Raw genomic sequence first — 27,896 nt, forward strand, 5'->3', positions numbered from 1 at the left:
TAAAAGGAAGGAGGGGGGGAATCCTATCTGCGGTGCATGCTGGGAACTGTAGTTCCCGCTGCCTCCTCTCCCTGGGCGTGTAGGCGGGGGCCAATGGTGGGAGGCCGTTTGCACGCTCGAATTCCCGGTACGAGCCCGTCTCTAGCGGGACCGAAACCGGCAGCGGGCGCCTCCTAGCCCCGCCCAGGCGACACCACGAAAGAGCCCGAGGTCGGTAACCGCGCCGGTGCGGGGAGCGCGGTCCGGGCTCCCCCTCCCTCTCCCGGGTGGGCGGTGATACCGCGGTCCGCTCGTGCTCCGCTGGTTTCCTGGAGCGGGGCAAACGCAAGAGACGGTGTCTCCCGCTCTCTGCCCGCAGGTGGCGCAGGGACCTGCCCTTCTGCCTCGTGGCTGGTAACTGCGGTGAACAGGGACAGGTAACTCATTTCAGAGCTATCCTTTCAGGCTCTCTGCAAACAGGTTTGTCTACACACACTCGAGTTACACTGCCTTAATTAATTCCAGTGTTGTTACAGTGCCCTTAGTGTGAGTGCACTGATAGCAGGATAAAAATGTACTTTATTCCCATGTGGGAAGGGGAATAAAAGATAAAAGTATAAGGTACTTTTATAACGGAGACTACATCCACACTAGGGATTTCACCAATTTAACTATTTCAGTAAAGAACCCCTCCTCACACACACACACACACCCAATTTACACAGTACAGTTATATGAAATTTGTATGTGTAGACCAGGCCTGAGGTAGATGTTGCTGCATCAGTTTACACTCAGTCAGATTTGATAGATTTAAAAAAAAAGGCTAATAATCTGCAGAGTAAAGATGGCATCTTGGGAGAGTATTGGCTCAGTTCAAGCCCTGTGTATCTGTATATCAGATAGTTTGCTTCTGAGAAATAGCTGTCCTGAAGTGTCCAGAAGGTAAGTGTTGGGCATGTATGGTGCTGTGGTGATAGACTTTGTTGGGCTCATCTTTCTTGAGGTTTTGCTAAGCTCCTGCCTTGCTTTGGGATTTTGGGCTGTTCTTCTCCTGCTGAGCTTCAGTTCATCTGCAAATTTGACACCATCAGCTCAGGATTGAACAAAGACTGTGAATGGCTTGCCAATTACAGAACCAGTTTCTCCTCTCTTGGTTTTCACACCTCAACTGCTAGAACAGGGCCTCATCCTCCCTGATTGAACTGACCTCGTTATCTCTAGCTTGCTTGCTAGCACACATATATATACCTGCCCCTGGATATTTCCATTACATGCATCTGAGGAAGTGGGTATTCACCCACGAAAGCTCATGCTCCAAAACGTCTGTTAGTCTATAAGGTGCCACAGGATTCTTTGCTGCTTTTACAGATCCAGACTAACACGGCTACCCTCTGATACTTCTCCTGTGTGAGATTTTCAGGTTTGATGCATGCTCAGCATCAGAAGTTCCCAAGCTGTGGTTCCTCTAACACTTGCTGGTCACTTGACACTGGGGGTATGTCTACATCTACAATTTTGCAGCGCTGGTTGTTACAGCTGTATTAGGACAGCTGTATAGGGCCAGCGCTGCAGAGTGGCTACACTTACAGCAACCAGCGCTGCAAGTGGTGTTAGATGTGGCCACACTGCAGCGCTGTTGGGTGGCTTCAAGGGGGGTTCGGGGAACGCGAGAGCAAACCGCGGGGAAGCAGGTCTCCTTCCCCGGTTTGCTCCAGTGTTCCCCGAACCCCCCTGCAAACCGCGGGGAAGGAGACCTGCTTGCTCGGGGGTTCGGGGAACGCGAGAGCAAACCGGGGAAGGAGACCTGCTTGCACGGGGGTTCGGGGAACGCGAGAGCAAACCGGGGAAGGAGACCTGCTTCCCCGCGGTTTGCTCTCGCGTTCCCCGAACCCCCCTGCAAACCGCGGGGAAGGAGACCTGCTTGCTCGGGGGTTCGGGGAATGCGAGAGCAAACCGGGGAAGGAGACCTACTTCCCCGCGGTTTGCTCTCGCATTCCCCGAACCCCCCTGCAAACCGCGGGGAAGGAGACCTGCTTGCTCGGGGGTTCGGGGAACGCGAGAGCAAACCGGGGAAGGAGACCTGCTTGCACGGGGGTTCGGGGAACGCGAGAGCAAACCGGGGAAGGAGACCTGCTTCCCCGCGGTTTGCTCTCGCGTTCCCCGAACCCCCCTGCAAACCGCGGGGAAGGAGACCTGCTTGCTCGGGGGTTCGGGGAACGCGAGAGCAAACCGGGGAAGGAGACCTGCTTCCCCGTGATTTGCTCTCGCGTTCCCCGAACCCCCCTGCAAACCGCGGGGAAGGAGACCTGCTTGCTTGGGGGTTCAGGGAACGCGAGAGCAAACCGGGGAAGGAGACCTGCTTGCACGGGGGTTCGGGGAACGCGAGAGCAAACCGGGGAAGGAGACCTGCTTGCACGGGGGTTCGGGGAACGCGAGAGCAAACCGGGGAAGGAGACCTGCTTCCCTGCGGTTTGCTCTCGCGTTCCCCGAACCCCCCTGCAAACCGCGGGGAAGGAGACCTGCTTGCTCGGGGGTTCGGGGAACGCGAGAGCAAACCGGGGAAGGAGACCTGCTTCCCCGCGGTTTGCTCTCGCGTTCCCCGAACCCCCCTGCAAACCGCGGGGAAGGAGACCTGCTTGCTCGGGGGTTCGGGGAACGCGAGAGCAAACCGGGGAAGGAGACCTGCTTGCACGGGGGTTCGGGGAACGCGAGAGCAAACCGGGGAAGGAGACCTGCTTCCCCGCGGTTTGCTCTCGCGTTCCCCGAACCCCCCTGCAAACCGCGGGGAAGGAGACCTGCTTGCTCGGGGGTTCGGGGAACGCGAGAGCAAACCGGGGAAGGAGACCTGCTTGCACGGGGGTTTGGGGAACGCAAGAGCAAACCCGGGAAGGAGACCTGCTTCCCCGCGGTTTGCTCTCGCATTCCCGGAACCCCCCTGCAAACCGCGGGGAAGGAGACCTGCTTGCTCGGGGGTTCGGAGAACACCGGAGCAAACCACGGGGAAGGAGACCTGCTTGATTACCAGAGAGGCTTCCTCAGGTATGCTGGGATACCTGCTTATTCCACGGAGGTCAAGAAAAGCGCTGGTAAGTGTCTACACTTGGTTACCAGCGCTGGATCACCAGCGCTGGATCCTCTACACCCGAGACAAAACGGGAGTACGGCCAGCGCTGCAAACAGGGAGTTGCAGCGCTGGTGATGCCCTGCAGATGTGTACACCTCCTAAGTTGCAGCGCTGTAACCCCCTCACCAGCGCTGCAACTTTGTGATGTAGACAAGCCCTGGTTCTTTATGCTTCCAGCTGAGCAATTGGAATAGCTGCACAGGGAGGACAACTAACTTCCTGCTGAAGACCAGAACATATGTCAGAGAGTTGTTAATATATTAATTCTTTCTTGCTGGGGTTTCACCACATGAGCAATTGTTGTGGTTGCCACATGGATGTAACACTATTGCTAACTCTCCCAAATTAATTGTGAATCACAGGATTGTGGTGCTAGCAGGAGGAACTGTACTAATGGAGAAGGAAGCCCCTCCATTCCCTTCATTTTCAGAGCTGGACAAACAGCCAGAGTGTTGTGAAAGAAGACAGACATGCCCTTCCTTCCTTTATGGATTGGTCCTGGTGTAGTGAGAGGGGAGAGCTGGGGGAGTGGGGCAGCAGCTACCTGGCCTGAGCAGAGCCTTGGAGCCTGCAACAGAACTTCTGGGGCAGTGGTCTTCTCCTTTGCCCCAGACACAGCTGTTCTGATGACACTTCTCTCCACCCTTTGAGTACTTTACTTGGGACCAGCAGCTGTACTTCCTGAGGCAGGATAGGGATAGTTGAGGGAAGTGCTTCTGGGTCCCCAGCAGAGGAGAAGTCCTGAATCAGTGAGAGGGAAGAGTAATTGAAATAAAAATGTATCATTTGTAGCTATTTGGACAATTATAGGATTTTAAAGGTAAATAATTTATTGTAATCACTGGATAACACATTTCCGAAGTTAAAATTATACAAAGAAAGAATTATTTAAAATTTTGGTTTATATGCTTTGAATGTGAATGAATTGGTTATTTAAAAATAATATTTAAGATTGAAAATATAAAAACTACGCTGAGATGTAGAAAGCTCTGCTTGGGTGATGGTTTTCCAGCAATTAGCAAAGTTCGTTGCAGTTCACATAAATCTTCACTGAAAACTAATTTGAAAACGTGATCCACAGGGAGAGTGCTCTGTCTTTCTTGGGTGGTCTTTGTTCAGCTCCATTTTATAGTTCTTGTACAATATATTCTAAAATAGTCTATGATTCTATGAATCATTGTTATCAGGGTTGGAAGGGAACTCAGGAGGTCATCTAGTCCCACTCCCTTCTCAAAGCAGGACCGATCCCCAACTAAATCATCTCAGCCAGGGAATTCTTTGTCTGAAGGTGAGGTTGCTGTGGAAGGGCAGGAAAATGTGAGGGGGGCGGGCAGAGGAGGGGGAAGTTGAAAAGGGAAATGTAGGCGGAAGGTAGGAAATGAGTCTGGGGAGAATCAAGAATAAGAGGCAATGGGGATCGGGGAGTTACCTGGTCTTAGGGGTGAAGAGAGGGCAAGTGGCCTCTCAGTCAGAGCAGCCAGGGAGAGGTGAGCATTTTTGTGCGCATTAAACATTGATGTTTCAACTTGAAATTCTCAGTTACACACTGGAGAGAAGTAGTGGGGAGTTAAATATTTTTTTTAATCTTTTGATTTGTTTTTAGTCTCTGTCATGATTTTTGATCTTTTGAGGTTGGCCATACACTGATGTTATGGGAGGAGCTGTAGGGCCTGCACTGCAGGAGACAATATCTCTACTGAGATGGGGCTGCACCCGGTAACATTTCTAAATTGGCTCTGTACTATAGCTCCCAGCATGCCCTCCTCCCCTGGTTACTGGGGTGGAGAGGGAGGGGGAAAGAGCAGAACTACAATCCCCAGCATGCTCTACTCTTCCTAGTTACAGGGTGTAGGGCGTGGCTGTTGTAAGGGGTGGGGGTTGTATCCTTGTAACAGTCAACGGGTACATGAGAAGAGGCTGTAGTGAGTTTCTCCCTATCCTGAGAGAGTGGGGTTGGGACTGGTGTCCTGCAGGGCTCCAAGTGGGTGTTTATGGGGTGGGGATGGCTGTGGCTTTGAGCACTATTTGTATTGGTCCTGTTTATCCTTAGGACCATGCACTATAGTCCAGAGATTGCTTCTTGCCTTTCACAGTACAGCCTTTACTGTCCACCAGGTTTTCGTGCATTCCCTGCTCTTCTCTGAGGCCAGCTTGGTCCTTCATCATGCAGAGGACAGGAAAGGAGTGACGTTAGCACCTGCTGTGGCAATGGAAGAGTTTCGAAGGGCCTATATCCAGTTATGTAAGGAGAGTGGTGCTCAGCCACAGGAGACAGTCCTGCAGCAGCTACATGAGCTCCAGGAGGGGCCAGGACACAGCTGCTTGGATTTTGCCACCCAGAGCCTTTCTGTGGATACATGCAGAGTCCTAGGGAAGCTTTTACAGGACGAGATCCTGTTTACGAAGATCATGCTGAGTGACTGCATGCTGAATGAAGAAGGTGGGACTCTTTGCCCACAGGGAGACACTTGCATGTGTGCTATGCCTCTGAACTGTGAGATCTGGGAGTCAGGCTCACGCTGAAAGTCAAATCCTTAATCTTAAGGGAGTTGCTCTGAAGAGTGAATAAATGTGTGCTTATGGGCAAAACTGCAGCCCCATGTGCAGGGAATTAGATCCAGGATTCTTGCTAATAGGAATTTGTGTGTTTGAATCTCCTGGCCTTACATTTACTCTATGAACTAATCTGTCTCAGAGAGAATATTATCTAAGCCCAAATGAACCCACCCATTCTGTTTGCGTTTTTTACTTTTTTACCTCACCAAGTTGTCTGAGCTTTGAAAGCTGATATATTTTCTTATTTAACTAAACTTATCACAAAAGCAAAACTCCTTCATATGTTTCAACCAGTAATGCCAAGGTGGGTGGTGGGTCTCATTCTGTTCAGGACCTGGGTCTGAGACGCTTACTGGGACAACATACAAACTATTTTGTGAGCATGAATAAAAGATCTGAGCCCCAGAAACTCCCTGCACTGCTTGCATGCTTAGTGAGGGTTAAATGGACATGCTGAACACAATTAGGATGAAGCTTTCAAATCTCAAACGGACAATATTTTGACTCTCCAATCCCTCTTTCCAGGGTGTATGAATGCATATGCAGAGCTTTTAATTTTAATGGGTGTTGCTGTTGGGCAAAGGCTTTATTGGAAAACTATGTCTTAAATATAGATCTGTACAGTCAGGCTTGGGCTCAATCTGCTATCTCCAGAAAGGGGACCCACCACGGGAAATACTCTGCCTCAACCATTTAACAGTCTAAAACAGGGTTTCTGCCACTGCATTGTCCCTGTAGAGTACAGCTACTTTAGAAAAATAAGAGAGAACAATACAGTGATCAGAGATCTTCAGGAGCCCACATTAGTAAGAGGAAGGACTAGGGGGTATTGGAACGAAGCTGTTTGCAGTTAGAACATGAGGTGTGACTCTAGCTGTGCTGGACTAATGAGGCCACAGAGTTGCTTGAAACTGATTGTGTGCTTTGATGATTCCTTTGGTGCCCTGCTGCATATGCCAGAAGCACATTCTCTCTGCCTGAGAGGACTTGTCTGTTGTACATTTTCACTCATAGGGCATGTTTCCACTGCATCTGGTGGTGTAATTTCCAGTAGGCATATGTGAGGTAGTTTTGATGGAGTTTATGTGCTAAAAATAGTAGTATAATTGGGGCAGCATGGGTAGTGGCTTGGACTAGCCACCTGAGTTCATACCTAAGTTCTGTATAGGACTGGACTCGGGCAGCTAGCCTGTGCTGCCACCAGTGCTGCTGCAACTTTGCTAATACTTTTAGTATAGCTTGATCAAAGCTAGCAAGTGTGCATCTACCCAAGCTGGAAGTTAGCCCTATAGCAGCAAGAGGAATTATTGGCAGCTGCAGTTGCTGAATTTACTTTCTGGCGGCTCAGGGGACTGGAAACGAGACTTGGAGCCTTTACCCTCTACATAAGAATGGCCACAGTGGGTCAGACCAAAGGTCCATCTAGCCTAGTGTCCTGTCTTCCGACAGTGGCCAATGCCAGGTGCTCCGAGGGAACGAACAGATCACTAGTTTCAGAGTGGGCCAAGTCAGTAGCAGCCAAATGTTGTGTGCAATCTGTCCAGATCCTAGAGGAGAAGCGTCTGCACCACACAAACCACCCTATCAGCAGAGAGCAAGGGCTGCATAAGCCATAAAGTCTGAAGTCCCCCCTCACTGCTGGAAGAGGGTTCTCCAGACCAAGGCTGTGATCATAGCGGCAGGGCTTGTGAGAAGCCTGTACCCAGGCTCTAGCTGGTCTGTGTGCAGAGAGGTCTCCAGGTCAGGTTGGCATTTTCCAGCAGCACTAAAGTTTCTTGCTAATGAAATAGTTTGTCCCTGTAGCTACGTCTCCTTGATTGAGCCTGGTGGGGTAAAGAGGTGTTTACTGACACCTCGTGTTCAGGTCCAGGAGAGGGTTGAAGTCCTGTGTGAAATATAAATATCCTTCTTTTCTCTTTCACAGGGGTCAGATATCTGCTGAATGGACTTTGCTCCAACACTGTAGTAAAATCTTTGGGCTTGAAGGTGAGTTTGTTTGACTTGACTTGAGCAACTCTGAGCAAGCCTTGGCCTTCAACACCGCAAAAGCAATTGAGGAGGTTTCAGAGGTGCAGCTCTCATGGGAATTGGGGATGGAAAGATCCGATGGTCCCATGCAGGCCACCAACTGAAGGGACCAGTGCAGGCTTGTTCCCTTTCGCACACTTCCTAATGCGGTGTCCTGTCCACTGTAATTGCCTCACTTGATGGGACTCCCAGCCCTTCTCTTAGGGAGACTGCTTGGTAGAACTCACTGGTGGGAAGGTTTTCCTAGTAATCCGTTGCTAAGGCCTTGTCTACATACTTTTAATATAAAATTGTTTTTTAAACTGATTCATTTAAACTGGTGCAAACTCCTGTGGACACACTTATTTTGGTTTAATAATGACTTGGTTCAGTTTAGTTTAAAACTGTTCCTAATTGACTGAAGCTATAATGAATTACATCTGTTTTAATCTGAAGTGTGTCCGCACAGCCTCTTGCACTAGTTTAACTAAATCTCTTTAAAGTCACACATTAACTATACTCTGATCTATACTTAACATTTAGACCACCTAGATATATTGCTCAGGGGAGTGGAAATTCTCACACCCCTCAGTGCTGCAGTTAAATTGACCTAATCCTCAGTGTAGATGCAGATTCTTCTGTTGACCTAGCAACTGCTTCTTGGGAGGTGGATTAACTACATTGACGAACAAACCCTTCCATCAGTGTAGAAAGTGTGTGCACTATGGCAGTACAGCTCTGGTGCTCATTGTGTAGACACTGCCTACAACTGGTTCAACTTTCTCATATAGATCAGTCCATCTTTACTTACTCATGGGCAATTATTACTATGTGTGTCCCTCTTAGCTACTGCTTGGTCAAGCTAGACATATTTAGGTCTTTTAATGTTTCAACATCAGTGAGGGAGTCCCCTGGTTATCTGAATTGCTCTTCTGTGAAGTCCCTCCTATTTATCAGTATCTTTCTGTTAACATGTTATGGAGAACTGAACACATTATTACACTAGAATTGCATGTGAAAAGGACTGTCTGCCCCGGGTCTGTCATATGTTGCCTTTATGTATACGGCCCAAAACTGTGTTAAAAAATACTAGCAAAGCCGAATCTGGGTTCTGACTGAATACTACCTAAAAATATGCATTGCAACACTGACAACCAAGCTCAAGTTATGGGTGTGTGTGTATGCAGTACAGTGGGATCTGGAGCCCCTGGGTAGGTCACGCTTGCCACAGATCCTCAGGGGAGAGTGTAACAAAAAATTTATTTATTAAAAATAATAATAATAAATAACCATAAAGACAGCCTTCTGCTAGTACATAATATCATTCTGAATTAGTTCCCAGACCCATCCATCATGCCTCACTCTGCTGTCAGATGAGCCCTTCCTGGTGAAAAGTCAAAATGCCCACCAGATGCCAAGAGTCTGAGGCTCCCTTCTTATCACAGGCAAATGATGACACTACTGTTTCCATGTGGGAGATATTAGGCTTCTCCATTTGGAAAGTGTTTCTTGGCACAGTGAGGCCAGGCAGCATGTTTCTATTTGACACTGTCACCAGCAGGATCTGTGCATTTCCACACAAGGGCTGGAGAGCCCGGGTTTAGTGGGCAATGTGCCTGGGACCAGTGTTACCTACATGTGATAAATCATAACCACAACTCGACCTTGGCACCACCCAGTGTATCAGACGGGATGAAACGGGACACCTTAAGCCATTCACCTGTGGTATTTGTTTCAGGGGAATAACCTGCGAGCTCTGGGTGCTGAGGCTTTGGGGAAACTCCTCAGGCAGAACAAATCCATCAGAAGGTGAGGTGTAAAGTCACTTCCACCCGTCTGTCCATTGTGTGCTGGGTGAGTGGGTGCAAGGGTCAGGGGTTTCTCTGCTGGACCAGAGCTGGGGTGGACACTGGAGAGCTCCCTTTTCTTTGGAGTCTGGCCTTTGTTGGCTAGGGTGAGCCTGTGATTGGGTCCCCACAGGAGCTAGGCTGAGGCATCCCCTTCAGCCTCTTGCTGTTCCTTTTTCCTAGAGATGTAGATTAACCTGCAACTCCTGTTTAACTTTCTCCTCAGCCTCACCTTGGAATGGAACAGCCTGGGCATGTGGGAAGAGGGCTTTTCCCTTTTCTGCCAGGGACTAGGAGCCAACCGCTTCCTCCAGTGGCTGGATCTGCGCAATAACCAGATTAATCACCAGGGAGCAGGAGAGCTGGCCATGGCCCTGAAATGCAATTCCAGCCTACAGGAGCTGGGTAAGAGCAACTCCCCTTCATCAGGATGTTATCACTTTCAGGTCGTACCTTTGGCCTAAGTTCCCTCCAAGCTGCTTGGTCTCGCGCAGCTGCCTGTTAAGCCCTGCACAGGGGCTTGGGGCTGCAGCAGGGAGAGATGCCTCTCTTCCAGCATGAACCTACCACAGCGGGGAGAGGCGTCTTTTCCCACTGGCTCCAGCACACACCTACCTTGGACTTGCCGGGGCTGGGGAGAGGTGCCCCTCCCCTGGCCCCAACCTAGCCCCAGCGTGGACCTGCTGTGGCCGGGGGAGAGGAGCCTCTCCCCCACCACAGTCCAGGTGCTGCTGGGGGAGTCCTCTCTTCCCGCTGTAGCCCCGAGGCAGCATGCACCCCAAACCTCTCATCCCTGCCCCCGAGCCAGAGCCCTCACCTCCCCTGCACCTCAGTTCTCTGCCCTAGCCCAGAACTCACCTCCACCTTCCGAGCCATTCAGCCTCACCGTGTGAATTTTGTTATGTGCACCAATATGGAGGTGATGTGTAATTCATTCTGTATATGCATGGGAAAAATTAGAGGGAACACTGCCTGTGGCATTGCCTTCCCATTTCCAGTCACTCCAGAGCTGCTCCAGAGACTCTATGCCAGTGGCAGCCCTGGCAGCCTCTAGAGATTTCATGACTTAGATAAGCAGGGGTTAACCAGAAACTGTGGAACGGAAACACAGAGTCCAAATCTGGCTACCTGGTGCAGAAGCACCTCCCTTTGGGTTGATGAGAAGAGGAATTCCCCCAGCTTATGACTGTCCTGTTGGTTTGAGACTCATGCATCTCATCCCAGGCCCTGAGGTTTCTTTGTGCAGATGCTCTGCTGCCCCAAATAGAAGCCTTGATAGAATTTCCCTTCCCCTCCCTAAGTGGGCAGAGGTTGCTGCTGTGCTGTCTCCCTGCAGGGAGATTATTTTCTTTCAGACTAGAAGCAAGCTTCTGGGCTGGGCAGCCTCTCTAAGGAAGTTGGGTTTGTTGAATAATGACGTGATGGGAACATCCTGCAGGTCTATCTGGCTGGAATGGTTCCTTGCGCAGACTTTGCAGTATGTGCAGCGTTTATTGCAGGTCCTTCTGCAGGATGCTGAGAGAGTAGACGAAGCTGCATTTGCTATAAGTTTGCATTGTCCGTCACTTTCTCATTCTATCACTCTCAGATGGTGAACTGCACGCACTGGTGGTTTATGCTGAGGCTTCTAGGGGGAGCTGACCCACTGTGCAGGGGTGCCATGTGTGAGGAATATATTCAATATGGCCTGATGGTGCTACTGCTGCTGCCAGGGTGATGGTTTGTTGCCCCTCTAGATTTGCGTTGGAATAACATTGGGCTCCTGGGGGGCCGAGCGTTACTGAGCTGTCTGCACAGCAACAAGACCTTGAGGAGACTGGAGCTGGCTGGGAACAACGTCCCGAGTGACATCCTGAAGGCTGTGGGTATGTGGCCAATGTTGTGTGGGCAAGACGTGTGCATTCTTTTTCTCACCACAGGTACATGGATGGTGATGGGGCTGCTGCTATCTCAGAGGAGCCCCATGTCTCCCACTCCCTGACAGGAGCCATTTAGGGCCCTGTCGGCTGGTAAGGGAGGAGTTGTGCTGAACTCAGGTACTGCAGGGAGCTGTACTGTGCTAAGGAGAGAGATGCTGGAATTTTCCCAGTTTCTCCCTGCAGAGACCAGCTAGGGAGGAGATGGTTGGGTTTGATTGAGTGCAGTCTTGGAGTGTCATGTAAACAGAGAAGGACTCCCCTTCAGTGGGGCTTTGTATTGTCCCTTAGTGGCTGTGGTACAGTTTGGAAGTTGCCAAAAGCAGCCCGCACTGAGCTGCATTACTGTTGTGGGTTTTGGAAGCTATTTCTTTAAAACAACACTTCCTTCACTCTATCCATTGCATCCATATTGTAGGAACAGCCTCCCTAAAAGGGGTCCATGGGGAGGCCACAGGGGTCTGGGTATCATCCTGCTGTAGAACCGCTCTCTGCTCTATTGTTGTGGAAATGTGTTTCTGTGTCAGAACAAGCCATGGATCACAACCAGGATCGCCAGACCATTCTTGCTGAGAACCACAGCCGGACACGCGTACTCAGTAAGGAGGTGTTTAGTCTGAAGGAGGAGAAGGCTAAGCAGGTGAGTGGCCTACTAATGCTTCAGCAGCTTGAATGGGGCAGCCATGAACGCTGGCTTTCCTGTGAATTGTCTTTGTAAAGTAGCACAGTACCGGGAGTCCTGGCCCAAGGAGCCACTTGCAAATGCTGACATGCTGCATTAGTACTTGCAGTAGGCACACAGCATTATACAGCAGATTGGGGCTAGGTTGCCCTTGGGAGCAGATCCGCCAGCAGAAATGTTGCATTGGAAACATCCCCTGGCTGAAACACTTGACTCTGTGAGCCAAAGGATTTCAGTGGTTTCATTTTCATTCATCCTGTTCTCTCTCTTACTGGGACAGTTCAGTACTTTCCAGTTTATGAAGTTAATACATAGGATTTCCACATCCTCTCCCTCCCTTTGGTACAAAGTCTCTGAGACAGAACACTAGCTTTGGTCAATGACCTGTGACAAAGTTCCTCCTCTACCTTGGTGGGTCCTGCGCTTATTGGCAGATTTGCTCACCTCAGTGATCTTCCCCACAGTCTGGATCAACTCCTCCTGTGTCTGATCAGGATTTGGGAGGTTTGGGGGGAACCCGGGCCTGCACTCTACTCCGGGTTCCAGCCCAGGGCCCTGTGGATTGCGGCTGTCTATAGTGCCTCTTGTAACAGCTGCATGACAGTTACAACTCCCTGGGCTACTTCCCCATGGCCTCCTCCAAACACCTTCTTTATCCTCACCAAAGGACCTTCCTCCTGGTGTCTGATAACACTTGTAGTCCGTAGTCCTCCAGCAGCACAGCCTCTCACTCTCAGCTCCTTGTGCCTCTTGCTCCCAGCTCCTCACACACACTTCCTCTCCTCTAGCTCCTTCCTCCCTGACTGGAGTGAGCTCCTTTTTAAACCCAGGTGCCCTGATTAGCCTGCCTTGATTGGCTGCAGGTGTTCTAATCAGCCTGTCTGCCTTAATTGATTCTAGCAGGTTCCTGATTACTCCAGTGCAGTCCCTGCTCTAGTCACTCATAGACTCATAGACTCTAGGACTGGAAGGGACCTCGAGAGGTCATCGAGTCCAGTCCCCTGCCCTCATGGCAGGACCAAACACTGTCTAGACCGTCCCTGATAGACATTTATCTAACCTACTCTTAAATATCTCCAGAGATGGAGATTCCACAACTTCCCTAGGCAATCTAATCCAGTGTTTAACTACCCTGACAGTTAGGAACTTTTTCCTAATGTCCAACCTAAATCTCCCTTGCTGCAGTTTAAGCCCATTGCTTCTTGTTCTATCATTGGAGGCTAAGGTGAACAAGTTTTCTCCCTCCTCCTGATGACACCCTTTTAGATACCTGAAAACTGCTATCATGTCCCCTCTCAGTCTTCTCTTTTCCAAACTAAACAAACCCAATTCCTTCAGCCTTCCTTCATAGGTCATGTTCTCAAGACCTTTAATCATTCTTGTTGCTCTTCTCTGGACCCTCTCCAATTTCTCCACATCTTTCTTGAAATGCGGTGCCCGGAACTGGACACAATACTCCAGTTGAGGCCTAACCAGCGCAGAGTAAAGCGGAAGAATGACTTCTCATGTCTTGTTTACAACACACCTGTTAATGCATCCCAGAATCACGTTTGCTTTTTTTGCAACAGTATCACACTGTTGACTCATATTAAGCTTGTGGTCCACTATGACCCCTAGATCTTTCTGCCATACTCCTTCCTAGACAGTCTCTTCCCATTCTGTATGTGTGAAACTGATTGTTCCTTCCTAAGTGGAGCACTTTGCATTTATCTTTATTGAACTTCATCCTGTTTACCTCAGACCATTTCTCCAACTTGTCCAGATCATTTTGAATTTTGACCCTGTCCTCCAAAGCAGTTGCAATCCCTCCCAGTTTGGTATCGTCCGCAAACTTAATAAGTGTACTTTCTGTGCCAACATCTAAATCGTTGATGAAGATATTGAACAGAACCGGTCCCAAAACAGAACCCTGCGGAACCCCACTTATTATACCTTTCCAGCAGGATTGGGAGCCATTAACAACTACTCTCTGAGTACGGTTATCCAGCCAGTTATGCACCCACCTTATAGTAGCCCCATCTAAATTGTACTTTCCTAGCTTATCTATAAGAACATCATGCGAGACTGTATCAAATGCCTTACTAAAGTCTAGGTATATCACATCCACCGCTTCTCCCTTATCCACAAGGCTCGTTATCCTATCAAAGAACGCTATCAGATTAGTTTGACACGATTTATAAGGCACTCAGGGAACAGAAAACTACTCAGCTAGTGACCAGTATATTTGCCCTCTGTCAGACTCCTGTACCACACTGCCTGGGTCTGTCACACATCCCTCCCCCATGCTCAACACCAAGGGGTTGGGCAGCTTGGGATGCCAGACAGTGGACATGTGACAAGCCATCGGCATTACCGTGACGGCTCCCTGCTCTGTGTTGCACACGGAACTGGAAAGGTTGGAGGGATAAGAACCACCTGGTCACCCTTGTGTTCTTCTCCTTGTTCCGCTGCGTCCATTGGAGAGGGGCATGGTCGGTCACGATGACAAATCTGCGCTTGAGCAAGTAGTAGCGCAATGCTTCCATGGCTCATTTTATGGCAAGGAACTTCCTCTCCACCACTGCATATTTTTGTTCCCTTGGAAGGAGTTTCCTGTTGAGGTAGAGAATTGGGTGTTCCTCCTCCCCGACCATCTGTGATAGGATGGCCCGCAACCCTACTTCTGACGCATCTGTCTGCAGGATAAATTCCTTGGTGAAATCAGGGGCTATCAGTACGGGGTTACTGCAGAGGGCAGTCCGTAGGTCTGTGAATGCTTCCTCTGCTGCGTCAGACCATCTCACCAGATCAGGTTCACGGGCTTTCACTAGGTCTGTCAGGGGGCTTGCTGTTGTGGCAAAGTGGGGGATAAATTTTCGGTAATACCTCACTACACCTAGGAATGCCCAGACTTGTTTCTTGCGATGCGGTCGGGGCCAATTTTGGATGGCCTCCAACTTGTCCACTTGGGGTTTTACCAGACTTTTCCCCACAATATAGCTAAGATATTTGGCCTCTGTAAACCCTACAGCGCACTTGGCAGGGTTTGCTGTAAGGCCAGCTTGCCTGAAGGTATCAAGGACTGCCTCCATCTTCTCTAGGTGGGTTTTCCAGTCTGGGGTATGAATGACCACATCGTCCAAGTAGGCAGCAGCATAACTGTTATGCGGGCGTAATAGCTTGTCCATGAGGCGCTGGAAAGTAGTCCAAAAGGGAGGACAGTATATTGAAAAAGACCCTGTGGTGTAGAGAACGCAGTCTTTTCCTTTGCGTCTTCCGCAAGGGGAATCTGCCAGTACCTCTTTGTCAAGTCTAGGGTAGTCACATACCGGGCATTCTCCAGACGGTCCACTAGCTCATCTATGCGAGGTATGGGGTACGCATCAAACTGGGATACTTCATTTAGTCGCCGGAAGTCATTGCAAAATCTTGTGGTGCCATCAGGTTTGGACACCAGCATGATTGGGCTGGACCACTGACTGTGGGATTCTTCGATGATCCCCAACTCCAGCATTTTTTTGTTACTTCTGGTTTTATTTCCTCTTTTGGCCACTGGCACCCGATAGGGCCTCATTGTTATTCTGGCCTCAGGGTTCGTGACAATGTGGTGATATGTCTCGGTTGTTCGACCTGGTTTTGTCGAGAACACATCTTGGTTCTGGAAGATCATCTCAGACACCTCATTCTTCTGGTCTGGTGTTAAACTGGGAGACCACTCACCTGTTTGGAAGGCTTGTTTTCCTGGGTTAGGTCTTTTCGGATAGTTATGCATGCCTCTTGTGCATGCCAGGGTTTCAGAAGGTTGATGTGATAAATCTGTTCTTATTTTCGGCATCCTGGCTCCCGCACCTTGTAGGTTACTTCCCCCACGGGTTCAACCACCTCATAGGGCCCCTGCCATTGGGCCAGAAGCTTACTTTCTGCCATGGGTACCAACACCATCACCCGATCCCCTGGTTGGAACAGTCAGACTTTTGCTTGGCGATTGTAATAGGTTCTCTGGGCCTCCTGTGCCTTTTGCAAATGTTCCCGTACAATAGGGGTAACATGGGCTATCTGGTCTCGCATCTGTATTACATGTTCTATTATATTTCTCCCCTTATTGGGTTCCTCTTCCCAGATCTCTTTGGCGATATCTACTATGCCACTGGGGTGACGCCTGTATAATAACTCGAATGGGGAAAACCCAGTTGAGGCCTGAGGTATCTCCCGAGTAGCGAACATATGGTAGGGCAGTAGGGTGTCCCAGTCCTTCCCGTCCCGACTTACCACCTTCCTTATCATAGCCTTGAGGGTTCGATTAAACCTTTCTACCAACCCATCAGTCTGCGGATAGTAAACTGAAGTTCTCAGGGTATGTATATGGAGCAGCGTACAGAAGTCCTTCATTAGCTTTGACATAAATGGGGTTCCTTGGTCTGTTAATATCTCCTTTGGTAGCAAAGATCCTCACCAGCTCTTTGGCTATCGTTTTAGAGGCTGTGTTTCGCAGGGGGACGGCTTCTGGGTAGTGAGTAGCATAGTCCAAAACAGCAAGTATATATTGGTGGCCCCGAGCCGTCTTCTCCAGGGGTCCCACTAGGTCCATGGCTATTCGCTCAAAGGGGACCTCTATGATGGGATGGGGTACTAAAGGTGCCCTCAGGTGGGGACGGGGACTATGCAGCTGACACTCCAGACAGGATGCACAGTACCTTCGCACTTCTTCATGTACTCCGGGCCAGAAGAACCGTTGTAGGACTCGTGCCAGGGTCTTCTCTACCCCCAAGTGCCCCCCAAAAAGATGACTATGCACAAGACTTAATACAGCATTCTGGTGTTTTTGAGGTACTAAGATCTGCTGTACCTTCTGCCCCTGTACTGATGCAACTCGGTATAAGAGATTCTTCTTCTTTATGAAGTAGGGTCCTGGTCCCTGTGTTCTCCCTTCCACGGGGACCCCATCTATTTCAGTCACCTCCTTTCTAATGTTGTTGTACCTTGGGTCTTCAGCCTGATCCCGTCCAAAATTTCCTTTTCCGGGGCTAATCTGCCCAAGATCTAGGGGCCCAGTCTCTGTTGCCTCTACTGGTTCAGAAGCGTTAGGGTGGGGGTCAGACTCAGGAGCTTCTCCCTCCTGGGTGGCCTCCTTTTCAGCTGCTCGGGTCCGCCTACCTACGAGGGTGACCCTCTGGCTTTGGGCCAGTATTCGGGTTCCCAAGGCCTTAGCTGCCCTTCTTTCCCTTTTTGACTTTCTACCATGTCTGGGAATGGAAAATAAATCTGGGGATATTTCAGAGAAGACTAGGGGTTGACAGTCTACTGTGGATGCCTCACTAACTTCAGGATTCCCCTCTTTCTCCAATCCTCCTACTGGGAGTAAGTCTCCAAACCGTGGGAAGTCCCTCCCTATGAGCACCAGGTATGGGAGTTTAGGGACTGCACCTGCTGCTACCTCAGTAGTGTTTCCCTGAATCTCAATTTTTACTGGGATGGGCGGTAATAACCAAATGTCCCATGGACGCATGTTATCCCCGTATGCTTAGCCCGCAGCAGCTGACTACACTTCACAAGCTTCCCCGAGACAAGCGTGATAGCACTCCCCGAGTCAACCAGTGCTGTGGTCTCTACCCCATTTAGCTTTACTGGTTTGGTGTACATATGTGGGGTTAGTGAGACCCCCACAAGGTGGATTAGGGAGCATGGGTCTGCCCAGTTCCCCAGGTTACACTGCATAGGCTCCTCAGCATTGGGACACTGTGCAGCTATATGTCCCCACTCCCCACAGGAGTGCCACAAACTCCTGCAGTTCACAGTGTCACTGGTGTTTGTCTCATTCTCAGTTCCTGGATTTGATGGATACTATTGATAAACAGAGAGAAGAAATAACCAGGAGCAGCAGGTCAGTGAATCTCTTGGCTCCCTCCTTGCATAGGGGGAAAGATCGGGTTCTCAGAAGGAAGTCTGAGATGGAAGTCTTCATTTTGAGTGGTTAATGTTTTTCTTTTCCCAATTCAGGACATCAGCAGCACGAGTTGGCCAGTTACAAGAAGCCCTGAATGAGCGGCAGTCTGTCATGAATTCATTAAAAGCCAAGTATGGAGGAAAGCATCTGCCCAGTCATGCCCTTGGCTGAGAAGTAGGCTGTACTGATCAGAGCTGTGGAGAGAGGAGGGAGTAGCTGGCTTACTATTTCAGTCAGTGTTTTGTTAGCACCTAGAGGTCCCAGGCAGGATCAGGGCCCATTGTACTGGGTGCTGCACAAATGTAGTAAACACAGTGACTGCCCCAAAGAGCTTGCATGCTAGAAGAAATAACAGACAAGCAGGTGGGCTTAGGAGTGGGTTGATGGGGACAGTGACAAGGCAACCCATTGTGGGGATGGGCTCCCAGCAGTCTTCAGGCTGGAGAGATAAATGGACACTAATTATGTCAGTTTCCAGGGCACCTGGGAATTTGTTGCACTGGACAGACCTAGATGGAGAGGTCTGTGCTGTGAGGCTGTGTCCACTTTTGAGGAGTGGTGTGTGAGGTCTCTGCAGGAGAAGAGAGCACATCGTAAGGCCAATGCCTGAAGCCCTCCGCCCAACCACGACTACACTTGCAAGGCATGCAACTGCATTTGCAAATCGGGGACCGGACTTGCTTCCCACATGAGAAGCCATAAAAACAAATAAGCCCAAAACTTAAGTCAGTGTCAGCTGAACTCTCAGCTGTCGAAGTGATGGGAGAATCCAACAATCATGTCAGTGATCCCCACTGGCCAGCTGCCTCACTGCTGTCAATTGGCAATTTTCAATTAGCCTTGATCCCTGTGGAAGTGGATCTTGTATGGGGTTTTGAGGGAGGGCGGCTTGGGGCCAGACAGTGATGCAATAGGGGCATTCTATGCATTTGTGGGAGAAGCTGAGAAATGAGCTGCAAGACCTGGTATTACTGGAGAGTGGTTAAGTAGATGGGAAGCTAAACCATGCAGAGCTGACAGAAGGCAAGAGATGGGCTGTGTAGGGCTGTTATGGAGGAGAGGACATGGGCTTGGTTATCCAGGGGTTGGGGCAAGCAGCCTCTCTTTGCAGAGCGGGAGGGAATAGGCCCATTTGCTGTGTGTGTTTAAGGCCAGTGCTATACTACAGACTTCTGCCAGCAGAGCAGGGGTGTGGTGAGGTGTGATTCTCACAGACAGTGAAGAGGGACCCAATACCTTGGGGAGTGGGCACATTAAATTCACTGTTGAGAAATGCAATATAAGGGGCAGGACATTGAAGGAATAAGTGGAGCTACTCAGGCCCCTTACTGATGTATAAATTAACTGTAACAACTGAAGGAAAAGTTATCTAAGTGTCCTGTAAACAGCTCAGCGATCACAATCAGATGCTTCTGTTCAGCCTTTTTTACAAGAGCAAAATTGAAAGGCAACAAATTTATAACTGATAAAAAATCTTTGTTATGCAATGTAAAATTAGTGTGCTCAATTTCTTGCCACAAGTTTTCATTACAGCCAGGAGCGTAGTAGGATTCCAAAAAGGATCCAATATCTCTTGATAATGAGAGCACCCACAGTAACATTAGATGTGATACAGATACATTAGGGAATACAAGTTCTTGTGCTTCAAGATCTGAGCTAACCATAACTGATGAGGAGTGGGAAGGAACTGCCCCAATGAGCAAATTATTCTGTAACTGCAAATTCCAGAGTTTCTTGCACCTTCCTCTGAAGCAGCTGGTACTGACCATTGTCTGAGGCAAGAGACGGAGCTGGGAGGACCCCAAGCTGATCCTCTGGCTCTTCCTATGTTGCTGTGAGGTTGTCTTGCTGCATATCCAGTGCTGTCCAGTGTAGAAAATTCATTGGGAGTATGATATATTTTTGGGAGGGACAAAGATTAAAATCTCAGCTGTGCCTTCTACTGTGTAGACTGCAGATGACTGAAGCTGCATTGGCTCTGTCTGAGCAGAAAGTGCAGAACCTGGGAGAGCTGCTGAGTTCCACAAAGCAGGAGCAAGCCAGCATGACCGAGTGCCAATTGATGGAGCTCCGGCAGCAAAAACAGGTGGGCTGGATTGGGGGTTGGATGGGGCTGGTTGATATTTGATTCTGGGTGGCATTCTGGTCTGGGGTGTCAGGGGATGCTGGATGGGATGAGAAGTCAGGTGGTTGCATATATGAACTGTGAAGTACAAAATAATGACTGTGGAGAATGATCTGTACTGTGGGTGGGAGAAAGTTATGGTGTTGGGGACTTAGGTTATTTTGAAGTGGTATTGGATGGGGGTGTGGGGCCTCAGGAGGTCAGGGATGGGCTTTCCTAATCCTGGGCTCGGTTTGCAGGAAGCTGCTGGTCGAGAAACAAAGCTTCTCCGGGACCTATCTGCTGCCAATGAGAAAAACCTGCTTCTAAGAAACCAGGTAGGAGAGCAAGCCTAGACTGAAACATGGAATGGGCCTTAGGAATTCCCAACATACTTTTTGCTTTGCTAACTGTGTGTAGGTTTCCAGACTCTTTCCTATGGCTCCCACTGGCTAGTGGCCATGCACAGCCAGCCACCCATCCCAGTGCTAGTGGAAGCAGAAGCTCTGTTTGTCTTCACTTCATGGTGGTGATTTCCATTCAGGTGGATGAGCTAGAGAGAAGGTGCAAAGCTCAGCAGGACCAGCTCTTCCAGGTGAAGCAAGATTTGACAAACACAACAGCGGAGCTGAAACTGCGAGCCGTGCAGGCAGAGGGTGAGTGGAGGAGCTGGGCAGCTAGGCCTGGGGCGAATCAGAGAATTGAGTTATTGGGGAGCCAGACCCTGCAGTCTGAGCATAAAGATTTATGGTGAGATGTAGTGTGAGGTGAAGAGTGTGGAGTACCAGGGGGAGATCTTGGTTGATAATCCGTTCTCTTTTAACCTCCAGAACGCCTAGAAATGGAGAAGAAGAGATTTAAACAGGGCCTGGAAGATGTGGAATCCCTTCGACTGAAAGAGGTAAGGACAGGGCCACAGCAGCAACTGAACCAAGTCTCCCCGCTAGCCTCTGGGCTACTGACCCCTTTGGTTTAGTTACTGGGACTGTTTGTTGATGTCAGGTGAGGATCCAGCAGCCTCTGTTTCATCCATGGGAACAAAAGGCCATTTATAAAAATAGAAACTCTTTCCCGCTGGCCTGAGCCTGGCTGGAGAGATTGCAGGGCACCCTGCTGCTAGGCCATCCAGCAAGGTTTTGCAGCCCTCAGGAGCATACTTGGGTGTCAAAGATATTTATCTTTTGATCCTGTCCCCAGACAGTGGCGTAGCCACGTTTTCAGCATAGGGGGGAGCAAAAACATAAAAAGGGTCCCCCTCTCTTGGCTCCCCCTCTGGCCATGCCCCTAGACCTGACCGACCCACCCCTCCACCCCCGCTCACCTTCCCTTCTGCGCTGCTGCCTGTCCCCGACTCCTGGTCCAGCGCTCGGCTGTGCCTGCACTGGCCTGCAGGCGCAGCTTCCGCGCCAGGCTGCCGCACCACAGGCATGGCTTCCACGCCGGCCTGCTGCCCCGTGGCTCCTCCAGCTGTGTGGTTGGCAGCGCTGGCCGGCAGGCGCGGCTTCCACGCTGGCCTGCTGCCCCGTGGCTCCTCCAGCCGTGTGGTGGGCAGCACCGTCCGGCAGGCGCAGCTTCCACGCCGGCCTGCCGTCCCGTGGCTTCTCCAGCTGTGTGGTGGGCAGCACCGGCCAGCAGGTGCCGCTTCCGCGCCTGCCAGCCTGACGGGAAGCGGCTGCTTCCGTGGAATCCCGCCAGGTACACTACTGTCCCCAGAGGGCAGTAACTGAACAGGTGGTGTCATCATTTTTATCCTGAAAAGGCTGTTTTGCTTGAGCAAACAACAAAATGTCTCAAAAACCCATTTAGGCAATTCAGGGCTAGTGATTGGGGCTCAGCTCTTGTCTCGTTCTAGGGTGCAGTTCACATCAGTGAGAGGTTGTATTGTATATAAACTGAGTGCCTCAAATTGTTTCTGCTGCTTGTGGCTCCCTGTCTGGGACATGCACACAGCCAGAATGCACTTAGTGTTCTATATGCTGTGGAGCTCTGATTCAACCACTTTGAATCCAACAGCCTGCCTGCAGTTATCACAGGCACGCTTTTGTCTTTATCAGACTTATTTAATGTTAGCAGGTGACCCCAACACCACCCCCAGTCCTGAACTTCCCCAGACCGTTGTGCTCTGAAATGTCCAGCCCTCTTCTGCAACGTTCAGAGGAATAATATGATCCATCTGCTCTTTGAAGGAAACCAAACCCACCAGCTTGCCAAATTACCCAAAGTTCATATTCACTGTAGTACAAACACAGTTGGTTTAGATTAATAGTAAAACAAAAGAAGACAGGATTTTAAGTGAATTCAAGTGTAAGAGATAAAGTTAGAAATGGTTACAAGAAAATAAAAGTGAAAACACACATCTATGAGTCTAAAACAGAATCTAGCAAGGTTTGTGTCATAAACAGATAGCTAAGGGTTAATGTCTCTTTCACCTGAAAAAAAAAAAGTAACCTGAAGCACCTGACCAGAGGACCAATCAGGAAACTGGATTTTTTCAACTCTGGGTGGAGGGAAGTTTGTGTCTGAGTTCTTTGTCTTCTGCCTGACTCTCTCTCAGCTATGAGAAGGATTTTTCTATTTCCTGCTTTTCTAATCTTCTGTTTCCCAGTTGTAAGTACAAAGAGATCAAATAGTGAGTTATATGGTTTTTTTTTTCTTTTGTATTTACATGTCTGTAGTTGCTGGAGTGCTTGGAATTGTATTCTTTTTGAATAAGGCTGTTTATTCAATATTCTTTTAAGCAATTGACCCTGTATTTGTCACCTTAATACAGAGAGACCAGTTTTATGTATTTTTCTTTCTTTTTATATAAAGCTTTCTTTTAAGACCTGTTGGAGTTTTTCTTTAGTGGGGAACTTCAGGAAATTGAGTCTGCAGCTCACCAAGGAATTGGTGGGAGGAAGAAGTCAGGGGGGAAATCTGAGTGTGTTAGATTTACTAGCCTGACTTTGCATTCCCTCTGGGTGAAGAGGGAAGTGCTTTTGTTTTCAGGACTGGAAATAGAGAGGGTGGACTCCCTCTGTTTAGATTCACGGAGGTTGCTTCTGTGTATCTCTCCAGGAGCACCTGGAGGGGGGAAGGGAAAAGAGTTATTTCCCTTTGTTGTGAGACTCAAGGGATTTGGGTCTTGGGGTCCCCAGGGATGGTTTTTGGGGGGACCAGAGTGCCCCAAAACACTCTAATTTTTTGGGTGGTGGCAGCAGTACCAGGTCCAAACTGGTAACTAAGCTTGGAGGTTTTCATGCTAACCCCCATATTTTGGACGCTAAGGTCCAAATCTGGGATTAGGTTATTGACAGTTTGGGTCAAGGCATTGTTCAAGAAGCTTTTCTCACCCACCGTCTTCCACAGTGGCTGACCTTCTTGGTCAGGATCTCTTCCAGAGGCCCAAAGATGCTGATTTTCTTTGGCTTCTTGGCTGAAAGAGAGAACTTGAATTTTCTGCCTTTTTCTTTTGTAGTCCAGTGAACATTTTAAATGGATTCTTCTCAAGGTTACCCCTCAAAGTAAAGTTTATTTAAGTGGTGAGGAGGTGACATGCAGTCTGGTAGTGAAGGAGGCCCCATGTTTTATTGTTGTGTTTTGTTTTAAAACCCTGCTCCTGTTTGCAGGAAACCAAACAATTTGCATTTTTATCACCCCCTACCCCGCCCCTTGAAGGTTCTGTTTACTACCTATATGTAAATTGAGGTAAGCACACATTGCTTTGAGGAGGCTGTGATCAGATCTGGATTGGATTTGGGTCTCTCAAAACTGTCAAAACCAAAACCTCCCAAACTGTTCTTGGGTGCGTATGGACATCTCATGAGAGATCTGTTTCAGGAAGACCTCATCCCACATCCCAAAGCCTGGGCCTTTCCCAGTGTTTGGCTCCGGTCCAAGACCAAACTACAAGGTGGCCTGAGCTCCTGGGAGTTGATTCCAACCCCCTTTCTTCAAAAATGTGGGGGAATTTGTATGCAAGGCTCTGGCTTCCTATTTAAAGGCATTGCTGCTCAGTTGTGTTGGAGCCTCACAGAAGAGTTGTGTTGAGGGAGGAGGAAGCTTTGTTGTCTCTTGCCAGTAGCTGGCTAGAGAGGAGTGTGCTATTCCCAATGCTGGGTGACTGCTGTGTCTCAGGAATAATAAGGTGCCAGAAACCCACTGAAATGGCTCCTGCTGCTTTGCAGGTGGATCACATGACACATCACATGGAGTCAAGTGAACGCTCCATGCAGGAGAGAATCCAGAGGCTGGAAGCCATCCGGATTGGGCTGGAGGAGGTGAGAGTGAGTGGTCTGGGTGCCTGTGTGTCTGGGAGTCATTGGCTGTTTATTTTAACAAGGGACTTTACAAAATTTTCCACTGCTGGCCTGTGAGACTCCCTGTGTGCTGTGGGGCATGAGGGCTGAGGTAGAGATGGGAAGACAGGGGGACTGAGGCATCTGTTGATTTGGTTTCCTATTTAAACAAAAACTCTTTCTACTGGATAGTGGTAGAGCGAGGTCAAACACAGTCCTGGATCAGAAGCTGGGTAAGATAGCAGGGCTTGGGCATGCAGTCAGAGGCATTAAACATTGCCTGCAGCAGTGATGTATTTGCCTAGGGGGTAAGGCCCATGGAGAACAGGTTTTTCAGCCCCCGTGTCCCTCCTGGCTGTGGCTCCCCAGCCCTGGAACTATGTGTCTGGTGCATTCCCACCTGCACCTGAAGCTTAGTCTGTGAATCAAATGACTGACCCAGGCAGCCGTAGAATGGGGAAAGCCGTTTGTTCCCTGCCCCTAAGTGGCTGCATCTCTTTTAGGCCTGACCCATCCGTGGCCTGAAACTGCATGGTAACGTGGCTGGAATGTGTGTGTTTGTGACAGGAGCTGAGCCGAGTCAAAGCAGCGGCATTTGCTGAGCGAGATCAGGCAGAGGAGGAGTTAATCAAAGTCCGGGGCCAAGCCAGGCTGGAAGAGGTAAGACCGTGACCCAGCTGCTGGGCCCTGTCTGTGGAGGTGGGAGCAGATTTGTCTTTCTAGCATGTGTCTTTCTCCGATAACTGATCAGTAACTTGTTCTTCTTGGTCTCGTTATCTTAAATATTGACTGACTCGTGAGGGTGAGTAACCCCGAGATGTCTGCATCAAGATATATCAGCACTTTCTGTACCAAGGTGTCTCAAAACCATCACCCCTGTGCCCAGCAGCCCAGCACCTTCCAACTTGTTACATACAGAATTAGTGGTTATGGTGCAATATGTGCTTGTTTTACAGCAACAGCACCTGGATCACTTGGAAGAGAAGCTACGGCTGATGACACAGTCACGTGATGAAGCTCAGAACTACTGCCTTCAGCAGAAGCAGGCAGTGGGAGAGGCAAAGGCCAAGGTCAGCCAGCTGACCCTGCAAACCGAAGGGCTCAAGAGGCGCGTGGAGGAACTACAACAGGTACTAGGGCAGGGGGAATTCTAATGATTGATGCACAGCTGGATGCTGCAGTTGCTGGTCTCTCATGTCCTGTGTATGCTAGGACCTGAGCGGCAAGGAGCAGGAGAAGGTGGCTGAGGTGAACAAAGTGAGAGTTGAGCTGCAGGAGCAGATTGGACACCTGCAGGCTGAAAGGACAGCACAGGAAGGGCTGAAAGAGAAGATTGCTGCCCTGGAGAGGCAATTGAAAGGTGTTGGATGTGGGGGTTGGGGGACTACGTACAGCACCTTCCTTACAGATTGCAGGGAGTAGTATGAGGTGTCATGTGATCACTAGTCCTGCCCCCATGGTCTAGAGAGTCTGAGGTTGAATGGTACCAGCTACTACCCTTGACAATACCACCTCATATTCCTTTCATGCCTTCCAGTTACTCTACAGACAGCAATGAATTAAACTGCACAGGAGCCCCTGGAAGTGCCTTAGGATTCTTATCCCCATTTTACAGATGGGAGGCTGTGGTTCAGAAGTGAAGTGCCCTGCTTAAGTTCACATGAAGGGTAGGGGGCATAGAACCCAGGTCTCTTGACCCTCAGTCCTGTGAGCATGATGCCACACCTGCACGCAAATGTGCATCCCCCCATCAGTGTCTCGTTGGGCCCACTAGGTAAAGCTAGAGGTAAAGGCCTCCAGCAGTCTGCGCTGTATGTGTCTGTTACCATTCTGACTCCAAGGCATACTCCCACTACAGCAGGTTGTTCCCTGGTACTGACCCCATGAGCCAAAGGACACACCCACTCCCTATGGTAACATGGTTCTTCTTGCACAGTGTTATCAAGTAACCATCGGGAGGCTCTGCTGGATAAAGAGAGTGAAATCTCTACTCTCCAGGAGAAGCTGAGGATGAAAGAGGCTGAGATCTCCAGGATGAGGGAAGAGGAGGCCCAACGAGCTAGTTTTCTGCAAAACGCCATCATGGCCTATGTGCAGGGCTCCGCCCTTGGACCCCTCAGCCCTAGGAAATGAGCATGTCCTAAGGAATCTCAGGTGCCTGCTGTCAGGAATAGAGGGGCATGATCTGTGTGCAGCTCCTTCTTCCGGAGCAGGCCTGGTTTCTCAGGAGAGTGGTGTTACTCGTCTCTGAAGCACGAGGGGGTCACAGACACAGAATTCCTCAGGCCACTCAGAAATTCTTCTGCTGACAGAAATGAGGTCTGAAGAAAGCAACTAGCCAAGCCGGGGTAGGAATAGCCAGGACTGAGTTCTCCCACTTCACCGTGTTAGGTCTTGTCTACACTAGAGCTTGTAACAGCCTTTGAAATTGTTTTTATGTCCTGTCACACAGCTTAAGTCTACCTGTGTCTGCCCCACACACCGATACTAACCATGTTGTAGGATCCTGGGAGAGAGGTGTCACCCTCCAGCACTGATTTGGATGCCATGGCTGTTCACAAAGTAAGTCTTGTCAACTCTCGAAAGGGGAACTATCAAAAACAGCTCCCATGCTTGGGAGCCATCTGTGTCACTCTAGGCAAGGTACAGTGAGCCCAGATACTATGGTGATGGGTAACACAGACATACTTGTAATAAATAAAATCAGCTATGCTGGCAGGTGACTGCAGAACCAGACTGGATAATGAATTGTTAACTATGGCTGAAGCCCCTACAGTCCTAGTTGATACTGAAAAGTAGGGAAGATCCTGTCCTTGCTCATTATGGACCACTGCCCTAAGCTGGATGCTCTTTAACAAGACAGTGGCAGAGAACAGCATTTAATTCCACGTTGGTGGGAGGGTCACACTGGATCCTACTAAAGTGACAAACTGCAAAGAATGATCTCCTGGCTCTCCAAGGTCCCTGACCTGTGCAGTGCCTATTTCCTTGGCTTTGAACTGGTGGAGAGAGCATAAGTTGTTCTCTTTCCCTGTCTACAGAATTTCAGAAAATAATGTGTAGGAGATGGCGAATTATTTTATATTAATTTTTAATGCATATCTTTTAAACGAAGATGAAAGTGAAATATGTGCCCTTCTCTCTGGGCCTAGGGGTTGATTTGTTTTCATGGTTTGTTTTGCAGGGTTTATTTTAAAATAAAGAGCTTTTGCATTTTGTTATAACACTGAGCAGTCATCTGTGCATGCTTTAACAAATTTGGGAACACTAATGTTTGTTTTTAATTGTTGTGTTGATCTCTGTGATGTGCTTTCTGCAAGGAGACCCTCTGGGGCTGGCCAATAAACGGGGCAGCTGTATGCAGAACTAGCTGAGGGCATCTAGAGGTTAGAGATTTTAAGCACAGCTAAAAACAGAAGGGGTCTGGAATTAAACCCCCAGGGTGGTTGCTCAGCTTCCAAGTCTTTCCTTGAGACCCAGG

The 27,896-nt window shown here is 49.4% G+C and overlaps 1 protein-coding gene and 1 long non-coding RNA gene across 7 annotated transcripts; one reads left to right on the top strand and one right to left on the bottom strand.

Moving 5' to 3' along the window:
• The first annotated feature begins 47 nt into the window (after window positions 1–47).
• On the top strand, window positions 48–27,639 carry LRRC45 (leucine rich repeat containing 45). Of its 5 annotated transcripts, none has more exons than XM_050919949.1 (18): window positions 48–210; window positions 5,219–5,543; window positions 7,584–7,645; window positions 9,405–9,475; window positions 9,740–9,918; window positions 11,250–11,378; window positions 11,957–12,069; window positions 17,913–17,971; window positions 18,088–18,165; window positions 19,985–20,120; window positions 20,399–20,476; window positions 20,683–20,794; window positions 20,969–21,039; window positions 24,305–24,397; window positions 24,983–25,075; window positions 25,372–25,545; window positions 25,628–25,775; window positions 26,352–27,639. In XM_050919949.1, the coding sequence occupies exons 2-18, from the start codon at window positions 5,312–5,314 to the stop codon at window positions 26,546–26,548; spliced, it is 2,025 nt and encodes a 674-aa protein (XP_050775906.1). In that variant the 5' UTR covers window positions 48–210; window positions 5,219–5,311; the 3' UTR covers window positions 26,549–27,639. The 5 variants fall into 5 exon arrangements, with proteins under 5 accessions (XP_050775906.1, XP_050775907.1, XP_050775905.1 ...); XM_050919950.1 differs by lacking the exon at window positions 48–210 and adding an exon at window positions 817–921; XM_050919948.1 differs by lacking the exon at window positions 48–210 and adding an exon at window positions 4,731–4,819.
• Window positions 1,713–2,816, bottom strand: LOC127032691 (uncharacterized). Of its 2 annotated transcripts, XR_007768868.1 has the most exons (4): window positions 2,662–2,816; window positions 2,336–2,435; window positions 2,060–2,109; window positions 1,713–1,833 (listed from the first exon to the last, which is right to left on the bottom strand). It is a non-coding gene; the product is annotated as an uncharacterized LOC127032691 (long non-coding RNA). The 2 variants fall into 2 exon arrangements; XR_007768867.1 differs by lacking the exon at window positions 1,713–1,833 and having other exon boundaries at window positions 1,989–2,109.
• Window positions 27,640–27,896: the final 257 nt, after the last annotated feature.

This window comes from Gopherus flavomarginatus, chromosome 12 (genome assembly GCF_025201925.1).
Source record: "Gopherus flavomarginatus isolate rGopFla2 chromosome 12, rGopFla2.mat.asm, whole genome shotgun sequence".
Classification (NCBI taxonomy): Eukaryota; Metazoa; Chordata; order Testudines; family Testudinidae; genus Gopherus; species Gopherus flavomarginatus.

Excerpts from the sequence above, each read along its gene's own strand:
- LRRC45 (XM_050919947.1), top strand. The coding sequence starts at position 5,010 with ATGAGAAGAGGCTGTAGTGAGTTTCTCCCTATCCTGAGAGAGTGGGGT. Across the intron at positions 9,476-9,739 it reads CAGAACAAATCCATCAGAAG|CCTCACCTTGGAATGGAACA; the intron begins GTGAGGTGTAAA and ends CTTTCTCCTCAG. Across the intron at positions 21,040-24,304 it reads AATCCCTTCGACTGAAAGAG|GTGGATCACATGACACATCA; the intron begins GTAAGGACAGGG and ends GCTGCTTTGCAG.